Source organism: Callithrix jacchus, chromosome 12 (genome assembly GCF_049354715.1).
Source record: "Callithrix jacchus isolate 240 chromosome 12, calJac240_pri, whole genome shotgun sequence".
NCBI classification, from domain to species: domain Eukaryota; kingdom Metazoa; phylum Chordata; class Mammalia; order Primates; family Cebidae; genus Callithrix; species Callithrix jacchus.
This window is the reverse complement of record NC_133513.1, coordinates 25,127,143-25,141,442: the sequence shown is the minus strand read 5'-3', so window position 1 is coordinate 25,141,442 and position 14,300 is coordinate 25,127,143. Positions and strand designations below refer to the sequence as shown.

The window sequence follows — 14,300 nt, the reverse complement described above, 5'->3', positions numbered from 1 at the left end:
TAGAAAAAGACTTATATTTTCAAGAATATATATATATATATACCTTTGTAAGCTGGGCCAGAGAAATAGACGCGGAAGAGTCATCAATCTGTTCACAAAAAATTAAACACACATTCAAGTTCCAAACTGAAAACATCTTAAAGTGATCATTTAGCCCCTCCCTATTGACACTTAATGTTGAAATATTGGGCATTTTCTTAGTTTTCTAAAGAATGTTATTTGGTTTTAAGCTTGAAAGTGTAGCTCAGCCTACTTTATTCTTCTCTAGATATTCCACACAGTTATAAAAGGCTATCAGTTGAAGGGGGAGGGGAAGAGGGGACTCAATTACAATGAAAAAATGGGGAAAAAATGTATCACACAGAAAATCTGTTCAGAGTACTGAATGAATGCTAGGAGTCCCATGTCTCTCTATGATCTCTAAATTTGACAATGCTCAAGACAATGTACACTGGATGAAGAGAGTAAGAAATTTAATTTCCCTCCGAGGCCATTATACAACATTGTAAAAACAAACAGCCCTTTAAGGGCTCAGATAATTGCTTTAATAAGTAGCAGCTCCCATATAATTGCTACTTTTTTAATTTTTGAAAATGTACTCTTCAGTCTGAGTATGTTTATTTACTCTCTCATACAAAGAGTAAGAGTAGCTTCTTGTCAAAGAAACTACAGCTTTATCAGGGCAAAGATATTAGGTCAAAAACAGGAAAAACAAAGGCACCCTGACGAGAAGGCCAACAGAGCTGTCACATATTATGATTGATTCTAATATCATCATAATTGCTTAATTCTAATTAAGCAAGTTAATTTAATCAAACAGAGCAATTACATATAAAGGATATACGAGGGCTTTAAAAAACGTATGTGAATGAGTCTTAAGCATTCTGCCCCACTCACTAACTGCCAATTCTGTAACTCTGAAGTGGGGAAGACAACTGGGCATATTTGAAGAGGCATCTTTGTATAAAAGATGTATGCAGTCAGGAGATAGCCACCTTCATAAACTGCCCTGTACAAAGAGGAATAAAACATTTCCTTTTCAAAATAAAATAAAAATAAAAATGTATTTTAAGTTGAACACTAAACTTTTTTCATGATTTGATCCTCTGAAATAATTTTAATATCAGTTTAAAAAATCTTTAGCAAACAATCGCAAAGACATGACTATCCTACAGCTTTCTATGTAGTAAGTGGGTTGCTTATTCAACATGTTTTAAGGTCAGAATTCTTCATTTAAAATGGAGAATGTAGCAAGATGTCTGGATCAAACAAAAATGTCTTCATCAGGTATTCTATGTTCCAGGGAATTAACAGTTTTAAAACAAAAGTAACATGACTTATGAGCCCCAAAGAGAAATGTAACCAGTCTCAACATAAAGTTCTTAGCCAATGCCCACCACAGGGATCAATAAATGTAAATAAAAAATAATGTTAGCTGAATATAAGACACATCTCACAAATATCTTAGGGTTTTAAAAGTTAGTTTGATGAGTATTACTGGGATGTTTATTCAGACAAAGTTCTTTCTTTGCTCCACATCAGGGAACTATAAAAGAGTTCATAATGCACTAATCCCACATCCTAATGCATAATTACATAATTTGCCAATGGAATGTCATTTTTGTCCAGCTTTAAAGTATTTTTTTCCTTTAAGAACTAATCTCAAGTGGTAAGAAGGAAAAAAAAAACTAAATAATACATACTCTATTTTTATCTAAAATAAATTCTGACCTACTCAATCTATTTTAAGGATTTTATACCAACCAGGAATTATCTGATTTTAATTAACAAGACTAGACAAAAATTGCTGTCAACCATCATCTATACTACCTTTCTATCCTATGAAACAAATAGCTTTTAAAAATAGCCCATTACTAGCTAGAATAGAATACAAATACTGATGATTTCCTTGGAAAGAAAGCAATTACGTTAACTTTCTTACCACTGGAACTAAAAAACTTAGAACAAAAATATCATCCCATTCCTAACACTTTTTTGTTTTTATACTGTGCTTTTGTGTGCTCTTTTAAACTTTCTGTCAACTTACTATATATTTATTGACTTTGAAGTGGTTTCAGATATGCAACTGCACCTAAATCACCTTTTTCCCACCAAATAATCACAATTGCCCCTAAATATCTTATAGCCCACAAAGTCAAATTTACCTCAAATTTAGAAAAGCAACCAATTTGTTTTCTAATATAGCAAGGTGTTAAGAAATGAGTGAAAAATGTTGACAAAGAATGGTTTAAAAATGATTAGGAATTTGTATTACTAAAATCAATAAAATAGTGAATCTTGGTGAGATACCAAATGGTAAAAAAAAATCTGCCACTTTAAAGTTTCACAAAACTGACCGATGCAGACTGTAGACATTAAAATTAACCCACCTCCCTGTATCTAATCAGGGGTCATGTTTTGGGGAGCAAGAATCTAAAATCTTTTATGCCAATTATACTTGCTTTTTGAAGTTAAAAGATCCTACAAAATGCAATTCTGATGTTTAGTTAACAAGAAAAACATCCAGTTTTAGAGTATCAACATGGACAAATGACTAAAATCAAGGCTGGGAAATATAGAAATAGCTATCCATCATTCATCAGAGTTTGCTACAATAACCAAAACTATACATCTGCTTTACTAAACAGGATAAGAAAAATTTGGCTTAGCGCCTCTATTTACTTTGCTTTAGTGAATGTGTACAATCCACATGACTCTGACATCTCCTAAGATGGGCACTAATTATGCTTGATGAATATATTCTCATCCTAAATGCCAGCAAGTTTACCCCAAGCAAATAAATGATGGGGACAACAAGGTATCTCCTATATCTTTTTCAGTTAATTCTACCTAAAAATTAAAGCCACTTTTAAAGTATGGAAAAAAAAGAAAAGAAAAGAGAAACCTAAATAAGCTTAAATAAACTGCTTCTTATAAGTGTAATACAGACATGCCGGAACACACAAGGCTAAAAGAATGTTAACTTTATTTATAAACATGTGATTTGTGTTTATACACATGCTAATTAAACAAAAAGGAAATAACTGTTTTCAAGAAATAAAACTTCATCTGAATTAGTTTAAATACTATATAAACTGTACTTTATACAAAATGTGTTACATTAACTACTACAGTCACCAGGATAGTCAATCTAATTTATGCTAGCATTTGGATACATAAAAATCAGTTTTAAACCAATTACCAGCAAAACATAAGCTTGGACAGTTTTTTACAGCATTATGCTTAAAAAAAAAAAAAAGAAAAAAAAGTCCATATCCAAAAAGAGGAAAAAAAAAAAAAAAACCCAACACTAAGGCTTTGATCTTAGAATCACTGTATTTAGTTCCACAAGAACTAAAGGCCATATACTCTAAAGAACAAGTCCAATGTTCAGATACTCTGTATCATCATGTTTAAGATCCAATGATCCAAGGTTAGTGAAATGCCTCATATACAAAGATCAATAGTATTTAAAAAGTATATAATGTGAAATAGCAAGCAATACCCTTGAATTCTAAATGAAGATTTTAGACATCTTGCATTGCATACAGTATCAAGCCTAGGCATTAAAATGTTTAGAGAACCATTACATTTACAGAACTCAATTATGACAGACCTGTATTATGAAACAGATACTTCACCCACAATTTAGGAATGCTGCTACTTTTTACTTAAGAGCTCAAAGTTAAAATGGTATCACAAATTAAAGTTAATCTGTGATTACAAAAATTAAGGTGTTATCCTGGTTAAGGGGAGTTACCTCTGATAAGCTACAGCTTTCAATAGCCTACAATTAACATAGCATTTTAGTATATTATAAGAAAGAGGGAAATATTTTAATTTGGACACCTGTGCTAACTAGACAGAAGTGGAAGATCTCATTAAACTTTGAAAACAATGTAATCAATTTATATAAAATCAAAATCACTGAGACAGACCATAGGGGGCCCCAGTTTCAGGTTTCACTTTATAGTACAGATATAAACAAAAGAAGGAGCTCAAAATGCCAAATAAAGCAAGACTAAATAATAAAGCTGCATCAATGGTCTCTGGAAAGCTCTTTTATATGATGTGTTTGAACTTGGAGAAAGCATCAAACTTTAATATAAGCTTTGCATGTTGCTAATGCGTTTTTGGAAGCCATAAATCAGGCAGAAAAAAAAAAAACTAACAAAAACTAAGTGATACAACGTGAAAATGGCAAAATATACACTCCAAACATTTTTTATTGCAAGAAACAAAAAGCACACAACAGCCTGTACATACATACAAAATACTAACTATAGACAGACAGATGTAGAACATGTCATCATGTTCATTAGTGTAAAACCTAAACGATCTAAAAAAGATCATACATTAACTGTACAACACAGTGTCATACAGGGAGAATGCTATCATATTTAATATGAAACAATGTTACGGGCACAAATTACCCATTTCTACAAAATAAGTGTGCAAATGATGCCACATATATCCATATTCAACTGAGCTGTCATTAAAATACATTTTATTTACAATATGTACTACGATCAGTTGGATATTAAGTTCTAAAATGATTTACTTGACTGCTACATTATAAAGGTAAAGCAATGTGTAGAAAAAGTGTGAGATTGTGTTTTTACATACTGCTTTTGTAGTTGCCATCGCTGGTTCAGTTCGACTTCTAAAAAACAAAATAAAAACAAAACATTAGCTATTTATGAATTTTTGTGTTAATAAATTTTAACATCTTCAATCACACATTTTTAGAAACATAATTTTCCTTTGGCATTTAACAGCCAATTTCTGAATGAATAAGTTACTTTGATTAATCTTTACCACCTTTCAACAATTTTGAGATAGATTTGTGGTTTGGAAAAAAATTTCATACTAGGGAATGTGAAAATAGGAGTGTCTTGCCACTTAAAACAAGTGTTTTCTGAAAGGTAGTACAGGGATTCTAGGTTTAGAAATGTGTTGTTTTCTTAATAAACTGAAAAATTAAATTATGTTATTTCTCAGTTTCTGAATAGGTTCATATGTAAATTTCCACACATCAGGAAGACCACTATTGTAACATTTATAACTTGCCTCCCTGAGAAATTGCTGTGCTCCAAAAACCAATTTTCAAATCTGAAAAGCCAAGCCGATAGTTATTTTTACTTTTCAAATGTCTCAAAACAATGATCAAGAATTGAACAAGAGGCCAGGTAAGGGGGCTCATACCTGTAATCCCAACATTATGGGAGGCAGTGAGAAGATCACTTGAGCCCAGGAGTTTGAGACTAGCCTGGGCAACATAGTGACCCCATTTCTTTTAAAAACAAAAACAAAACTGAACAAAAATTATCACTCCCAGGAAAACACATTTAATCTGACAGTATTTTAGTTAAAAGAACTGACTTAAATGGCTGTGTAGAACTGGACAATTTGATGTTTAAAACCCCCCAAAAAATTCTTTTAGTCCACAACACAAAGGAGAAAGAGTTGAGTTGCTAAATACGGCCTTTTAATGCTTAAAGTTTAAGGCATCTTGACTACAGATAAATGTTAGCATTTAACAGGAGTTTTTAGGATTGTGTATAATTTGGAATTTGAGATTTAAAAAATGAGCTTCGATGTTCTGGTATTTGCTCAAAAAAATGATGCATTTTATAAGGCAAATGTATCACAAACAGAATCCTATACATTGTAAATTAACATATAATTCTGGGAAGAGGCAACTTATTTTGCCATGTACTTCAAATAATTCTTTCCCTAAGAGTTTCTATCAATGTTTGCCATTTTTAAAAAAGCACTTGGTAAATTAAAGTAAAATTTCATACCAGATTGTAGGAATTAATTCCATAAATGTACACTTCTTAGGCTGGGTGTGGTGGCTCACGCCTGTAATCCCAGCACTTTGGGAGGACAAGGTGAGAGGATCACCTTGGGTCAGGCGTTTGAAAACAGCCTGGGCAACATGGCGAAGCCCATCTCTACTATAAATACAAAAATTAGCCAGGTGTGTTGGTGGGCACCTGTAATGCCAGCTACTTGGGAGGAGGCTGAGGCAGGAGAATAGCTTGAGCCCAGGAGGTGGAGGCTGCAGTGAGCCAAGATTGCACCACTGCACTGTAGTCTGGGCAACAGAGTGAAACTCTGTCTCAGGAAAAAAAAAAATTATAATTCTTAGAATCATTTAAAGGTAAGAACACATGCCATTAAGTTCACTTGGAAATTACACAACAAGGAAGGCATTCAGTTTTTTTAAAGTTGTTACCACATGGAAGATACTACACAAAGTGTTAAGACATGTAACTTTACAACAAACTAATGAGAAAAATATTAGAATACCCACTGCCCACATGAGTTAAAACTCCAAAATGACTATTTTTACCTTAATTTCAAGAACACATTCCATTCTTTAGCACTGGCAGATTCTAGTTTTCATTGACTCAAAACAATTTGTTCCAATTTCAAACAAAGCTACCTAATTCTAAGTGAAAATCACCACACTTTAAATAACCTGTGTTGCTGCCCGTTTCACTATTGCATCTGTTATCATTACTAAAATTGCAAGAAAGTGGAGAAAGTTAAGGATATAAGGTTTTAATCCTGCGCCAGGTTAGTGAATATTAGCTCTAGACTAGTTGTGTGAGATTGCTCTTTTCCTACTCCAATAATGTGCATTCACCATGTGCCAGACACTATTTAATTCTTACAACCCTCTAGGGTTTTAAGTACTCACATCCCTATTTTATTTTTGAGGAATCTGAGGCACAGAGACTTACTGAAAGTCCAAAGTCACATAACTGGTATGAAGCAGTAAATGGAATCAAACCTAAGACCTATTCCAGTGCCTATGGTTATAAATCCTACATACTTTATGCCTCCCAGCCAAAGCCCCTTATTGATAAGGAGTAAATATTAGCATTACTGAATACTCTTGATGCTGTCAAAATATTTAGGACACCTCTCTACAACACTAAATTTTTGTGGTGAAGAAATTAAAGCCCCTCACCTCCAAAAACGCAGGTAGAGAAGGGTACAGAAGTAATCTGAATATCACTTTCTTGTCTTTGTAAATACTGCCCATATGGAGCAAACATTTTTCCTAATAATGGCCCTTCTCACTATAGGCTAAGTCAATGGAACTGGAGGAGGAAATAAAAAACAAGTAAATGAAGAAATCCCTATCCTCATAGTCTTGAGAAGATGTATTCATTAAGGTTAAGGTGATGAGTTCAGTTCTAAAACACACTTCTTTCTCATGAAATTAAAAAAAAAAACAAACTAAGAAAAAGTCTATTTTGAGAAATACATGAGATTTGATACTTACATAACATATGTCTTGCTTGTAGATTTAACACCTCCAATAGGAATTCTTCTAACAATTACAGATGAATTCTTAGGAATTAGAGCATTATCATCAGTATATTCTGTAAATAAAAAGATAGAATTGAATTTCCATTTGGGATTGGGGTGAGTACCCAAGAATTAGAAGACTTCAAATACAAATTTTTTGGGAAATGAACTTAACCATAATAACTACATGTTCCTTGCATCTAGATTACTGATAACTGTCAGAACAAACATCCAAAGCCATGAGCGCTTCTTTTCAAAGGACAACAAATTATCATCATTACGCTCTTGGCTCGGCACCTCTACTTTTGTGGAACTCCACATCTCGGTAATACTATCATTCTTTAGTTTAGCCAGAAAGCTGTATTTAGAATGAAGATACTCTCTCTCTCCTAGTCCCTAAACATTTTAGTTGAGTATTATAATTCCTGCACTCAGAAATTACTGAGGAAGAAAGATTAAAAATTAAATTATAACATGTATGAATAAAGAGAAAATGGAATAAAGGAATAAAATTCATTCCTTATTAATTCCAATAAGGAATGAATAGTGGAATACAACTTCAGATAGAATGTTGATTCCAAGAAAGCCCCTCAGAACTTCCACTGGATACTTAAAGACTAGAACCCAGCCAGATATGGGGGAAAAAAAAAACTGGTTGAGAACTATTTCAGGCAGAGGATAAAAAAAGCATGTGAAAAAATGACACAAAACAGCTTGGTGAGCCTAAGAAAATAGAAGAGAAGAATGACACAAAGGTACAGATCGTATACTGATTTATATTTTGTTTTGAAGTCCATAAGGAAGTCACGGAAGGATTTTAAGCAAAGGGATGATTTGCTGTTTGTTAAAAAAAAAAGAAGACTACTGTGGCATCTATGTGGAGCATGAACTGCTAGGAGAACAAGAGTAGATACCAGGGGACCAATAACGAAGCTGCTAAACAATCCAGGTAGAGATAATGATGACCTACGTTAGGATGTGGCAGAGAGAAAGAAAGACAATGTTTTCAGGTAGGACTGACAAAGCTTGCTGATGGACCGAGTATTGGGAAGATGAAGGAGAAAGGGGAATCAGGTCAGAGAAATCCCTGGGTTCCTGGCTTTAGCGACTAGATAAACAGTGATGTCACTTTCTGGGAAAACCAAGAGGGAGATGAATGGATCCCATTTTTATACGCCTTGGACTATTATTCGCAATACTTTTAGAAGAATGAAATTAAGAAACTGGACCTTAACTATGGTAAAAAGATTTGCTAAGGAAAGAATCTGTAAAACTGGCAAAAAGAAAAATTACCTAGAAGATGCAAAAATATATCCATCTCTTTTAATTACACAACTAGACCTTTTTAATGTCACTAAGTTTACTCACTTCACTTCAAGTTACTCTGCCCCAAGTGATTATCACTGTTCTTCGAACTATTAAGCTTACCATGCACGTAGGCATTTTAGGCTTTTAATGTGTATCAGTTTCATTATTTTTAGTCATAATGCTAACAGTATTTCTTGTTATAAACGAAATTGTTCAGGGAAGGGTTGTTTTCTATATACTTCAAGTAGAAGGCTGTATCTCAGAAGGATTCTATTAGAGTTAGGCAATTTCCTAGATTTAGCCATGCCAATGTAGGACTGTAATCATTATCTTGGACAGTTCATCATAGTCCCAAATTCCAAGAAAGCTTTGAGTCAGAAAAATTGAGAGCGTGCATGGAATGATTTTTTTAAAAAGTTAATTCTAGAAACAAAACTTAGTATCAAACACCTGACAGGAAGTCTCTGAATATATAACAACTCAAGGCAATCACAAGAGCTTTCAAGACGGCTTATTAATTTGATTAGCACAGTACTGTGTCAAACTAAAAGGTGCCTCAATGCTCTTCCAAAGAGATGTTCTAACTTTTTAAATACCTGAATTACAATGGTGATTTCTTACCCCTCAAAGTATCTTTCTAGGGGTAATAAAGACACTTTGGGGGGTATTTCATTTAAAATACCTCCTTAATAAGTAGTCTGTTGGCTTCAAAAGACCCTTTCTGCTTGCCAGTTTTTCTGATCCCAGACATGAAAGGCAATGGATGAAATGAAAAACAAGATAAATCTGAGAAATGGAAAGTAAGAAAGATAATAAGGGTCATTTATAAACACTTCATATTCAGCTTCCAAATCTCTTACAGTTTTTAAGTTCAGAATGAAGTATGTTTTGTTTTTCAGGGGTCGGTGTACAGAAAAGTATTAACGTTTCTCATACATAACAAAGATTACTTGAGATTCATTTTGAAATACAGTCTAGAAACAAGCAAGATTCTTGTCTAAAAATACACAGAATTCTGACCCAAGCATTTTAGTCTTATCAAGATTTAACCTAGGCTGGGCACGGTGGCTCAAGCCTATAATGCCAGCACTTTGTGAGGCCAAGGCAGGAGGATTACTTGGGCTCAGGAGACCACCCTGGGCAACATGACAAAACCCCCATCTCTACCAAAAAAATAAAATAAATTAGCCAGGCATGGTGGTGTGTGGCTATAGTCCCAGCTACTGTGGAGACTGGGGTGGGAGGATCAGTTGAGCCTGGGAGGTTAAGGCTGCAGTGAGCCGAAATTGTGCCATTGCAGTCTAGCCTGGGCAGAGTGAGACTATGTCTCCAAAGGAAAAAAAAAAAAAAAAGATGTAAGGATCTTAAACACGGACAGAATTACAAAACCGTAAGGAAATGTTTTATAGAAACATGGCAGATTAGGGATTTTAAAATTGTAAGAATGAAATTAAGAAACTGGACCTTAACTATGGTAAAAAGATTACCATAGTGATACTGGCTATTTCCCATAAAACTAGTTAAGTAGCTACCCTCAACATCTTTTCCTTTCCTAATTTGAGGATTACATAAAATACATGTTTTCTCCATCATAGCTATCTTTTCTCAACAACAACTAACATCAAAGCTTTCTCCAATAAAGGGCAGTTCACACAAATATAAAAGAGAAAATGTGCTGGGCAAAAACACTTCTCTGGCTTTCTGGGTTTGAAATTATGTATAATTTATTTTCCTGGACTGGGAAATAAAATTTAGTTACACGAAGTCACAAAACTCTTAATTTGTAGAAAGGACTCTTTCAACTATAATTTACCCGTCTAAAATTGCATTTACTCCCAACGTGCTGCATATAATCCCAACACTTTGGGAGATCTACGTGGGTGGATCACTTGAGGCCAAGAGATCCAGACCAGCTTGGCCAACACAACAAAACCCTGTCTTTACTAAAAATAAAAAAATTAGCTGGGTATGGTGGCACACGCCTGTAGTTACAGCTACTTGGGAGGCTGAGGCATAAGAATCACTCGAACCAGAACCACGGAGGTGGAGATTGCAGTGAGCTGAGATGGTGCTACTAAACTCCAGCCTGGGTGACAAGAGTGAGATTCTGTCTCAAAAAAAAAAAAAAAAAAAGTTGCAGGCTGGGCACAGTGGCTCACACCTGTAATCCCAGCACTTTGGGAGGCCAAAGCGCGCAGATCACAAGGTCAGGAGTTCAAGACCAGCCTGACCAACATGGTGAAGCCCTGTCTCTACTAAAAATGCAAAAATTAGCTGAGTGTGGTGGCAGGCACCTGTAATTGCAGCTATTCCGGAGGCTGAGGCAGGAGAATGGCTTGAATCCAGGAGGTAGGGGTTGCAGTGAGCCGAAATCACGCCACTGCCCTCTAACCTGGGCAACAAGAGGGAAATTCTGCCTCATTAAAAAAAAAAAAAGTTGCATTCAAGTGTAAGGTCAAAAAGATGGGTAAGGACTAGCTCTAATGATTCAATTGTGTAATACTGCAGTAAAATATGAAACCTGAATATATGATGATTAAAACAGCCTTAATAGCCTTTAATTTCATTCATATTGTCTCTCCTCTCATACTGAATATATCAAGATGGCCCAAACTTCTTATAAACCCGTCTGTTCTGTGAAATGTGACTGTTACAGTTAAGGGATGCCTGCGATGCACTTAAATAAAGCTATTTATCAACTGTTCATGACCACCACCAGCCTTTCCTCTCCTTAGGCAGAGGATTACAAATAGCTCCAATTATCATCAAAGGGTATGACATTTGTTTTTAAAAACTGGGGATGCACAGTATTTTCACATAATATCATCTGGACAAATAAAAAAATTCTTCCTTTATATTTCTGAGTCATGATATGCCAGCACTGCTGTTCCTTAACCTAATACAATTACACTTAGGTCTGCATTACAAATGGAAAGCTGGTCTTCTACAAGACAAGATTTACTCTACCTACTAAACTACAGGCTGGAGGTAGGGGACCTTCCACTTCAACTGTAAGAATTCATGTCATACCTCAAGTGTGATAAAAATTTTAGTGACTGAACGGGTGTGGTGGCTCACGCTTGTAATCCCAGCACTTTGGGAGGCCGAGGCGGGTGGATCACCTGAGGTCAGGAGTTCGAGACTAGCCTGACCAATATGGTGAAACCCCGTCAAAAAAAAAAAAAAAAAAATTTGACTAAAAAAATATTCTAACCTAATTGTAACATCCTGTTATTCCTTCTTATCCCGTCAATAACTTTTAGGACATTGAACTGCTAAAAACTACCCATCAGCATTACTGATCTCAGAAAAACCAAAACAAGTTCAGAGTCAGGAAACACACATTTATCTACTGTTAAGCTCCAGATATTATCAAATATTTTGGAAAAGCAAAGAATCTAACGATTCTAATCAGTGGCTTATTGTGTTCTATGGTAGCAGCCTATTTTTCAGTACCTTAGTATCAACAGTCACGTAAAATCTAGCAACTATTACTTTTTAAAAAAATCAGTACTTTTGATCTTTACCTATGAATTGCTAAATCTTAGGAGTAATGTGATGAACTAAGAATTCAACTACTTAATTGCCGTATTACTAATTCCGGAATTGACACACAAGAGCAGTGACATCAGAACATTTCAAGATCCAAAAACAATTCCAACACTGATTATATCTTCAAAAATATTAAAGTTCAGATCCCTTCTCCACAACGCAGGCAAGCAACTCCAAATAAATAAATTCGGGGAGGGAGAAAGGCAGGACATAAAATCTGCCATCAAACTCCACAATGTTGTTAGGCTGTTAGAAAATTAGCCGTCTCTCTTTTTTTTCTGATCGAACAAACAAGCCTTGAATAGGCTCTCTTCTCCTCCTGATAGAAAATAAGTTAGAAAACACCCTAAGACAAGCACCCAAAGAATCTAGATAGCAACCCCCCTCTTCTCCCTCTCTCATTTTAAAAACCATCGAAAAGAATAATTAGGCTTCCACGTTTTGGGGTTAGCATGTTACTGATGACCCAAGTATGCAGAAATCGAATAAACCAGTGAAACTCCAAGGCCAGCTGCTGCAACCCTTGGCTATCAACGAAAGTTGTATCCAAAGTACTAGAACGAACAGTCCCACTAGAGACATAATGGCGGTTAGCTTCCTGCCAGGCACCTTCTAACTAATATCTCTCCAGCCAGCAAGTATCTGAAGCCCAAGCGGCACTTACCTTCTTTCGTCTGCGCATTGGTGATCTGCAGGTCGCAGTCGGCAGCTTTCAGCTTTTCTCTCCCCATAATCTGCTTCTTTAAGTCGCAGAGGGAGATGTGGAGCCCATCAAAGGTGACAGTATCATAGTTGAGTTTAGAGGAAAATTTATAATGCACACAGGACATGGTGCCAAGGATTCCTAAGGTTCAGCGAGGAGACGTGGACACTCTCAATATATGTATATTTATAAACTTTAAGAGCAAAATATGTACACACAAAACACTCAGACACCGAAGGACCCTAAGGCCTCAGATTAAATACCCCCCAACCACAAGTAGGGGTTCGTGAGAACAATAATCCAGAGCCCCCCCGATACTCAGAATCACTTCATGGGGGAGGAGGAGGACGAGGACGGGGAAAAGGGGAAATCGAGAATCCGCCAACGGGCACAATGTCACCCGGCTGGGTCCCCCTCGCTCATGCTACAGGGCCGGCAGAGACGGGGGCAGGCGGTGCAGTCAGTAGCGGTCAGTCCACACGTTAAGAGTCCGAGCGACCCCACAGGGTCAGGGGTCCATAGCGCGGCCGCACCTCCCGGCGGGTCTCTCTCTCCGTGGATTGGGGTGACCCAGGCCCCGGGAGAAGGTTGAGGGGAGAGGGCCTAGGCCCGGAGTCCACGAGCGGCCTCACGCCTCCTCCTGGCTTCCGGACGACCGGCGTCAGCTTCCCCAGGCCCAGGCCCCCACCGCACACAAACCCCTGGCGCCTGCTCCCCGGAGGCCACGAGCGGCCCGGCGGCCTAGGCCGAAAACGCGCGGTCGGCGGAGGAGAGGCCTTCCCGCAGGCCGCCCCCAGCTCCGCCTCCCACCGCCACCGCCGCCGCCGCCGCCGCCGCTGCCGCAGCCGCCGCCTGGGACACAAAGCCGGCGCTAGGCCTCGGCGAGGCCTCGGAGCACTTCCTCACCACACCGAGCCCCAGCCGGCGGCCGGGTGGTTTCGGCGGACCCCGGGGACACCGCCGAGGCTCCCTGACGCTTCCTCTCGCCGGATCCTCCGCGCTTCGCTGGCCTTTCGCTCCCGTCGCCTTGAGGCCCGGAACCGCGAGAACACGCCCGCAAGTCGCTGGGCAGCGGCCAGGGCTTCGCCGGCTTCCTTTTTGTGTTGCCCCGCCTGCCGCTCAGAGGCCCTCACGGAGCGGCGGCGACACCTCCAAGCCAGGAACTATGGCGGACACGGCCTGGCTTCGGACGAGCGCCCCACTCCGGGGTCTCTTAAGCAGGGATTGCACGGGCGGCGTGCGCGAGGCGGGGCTGGCGTGCGCGGATAGGCGGGCCGAGGGGCGGGGCCTCCAACGTCACAAAGCGCACCGGCCCGCCCACGTGACCCCGCGCTTTGTGACTCCCGGGCGCGGAACCTGAACTAGCCGGGACAACGGGAGGAACCATCTGCTTCAAAAGGGAGGGGGGGAT

General features: G+C 38.0%; 1 protein-coding gene across 4 annotated transcripts in view; it reads right to left on the bottom strand.

The window, feature by feature from the left end:
• Positions 1–14,094, bottom strand: part of RBBP6 (RB binding protein 6, ubiquitin ligase) — a 33,022-nt gene extending 18,928 nt beyond the window's left edge. For all 4 annotated transcript variants that reach the window (XM_009009329.4, XM_009009330.4, XM_002755974.7 and 1 more), the window contains exons 1-4: positions 12,851–14,094; positions 7,301–7,400; positions 4,627–4,663; positions 44–88 (exon numbers count right to left, since the gene is read on the bottom strand). In XM_009009329.4, coding sequence (XP_009007577.1) covers positions 44–88; positions 4,627–4,663; positions 7,301–7,400; positions 12,851–13,016 — 348 coding nt within the window. In that variant the 5' untranslated portion in view covers positions 13,017–14,094. The remainder of the gene's footprint in view (positions 1–43; positions 89–4,626; positions 4,664–7,300; positions 7,401–12,850) is intronic.
• Between the last annotated feature and the right edge of the window lie 206 nt (positions 14,095–14,300).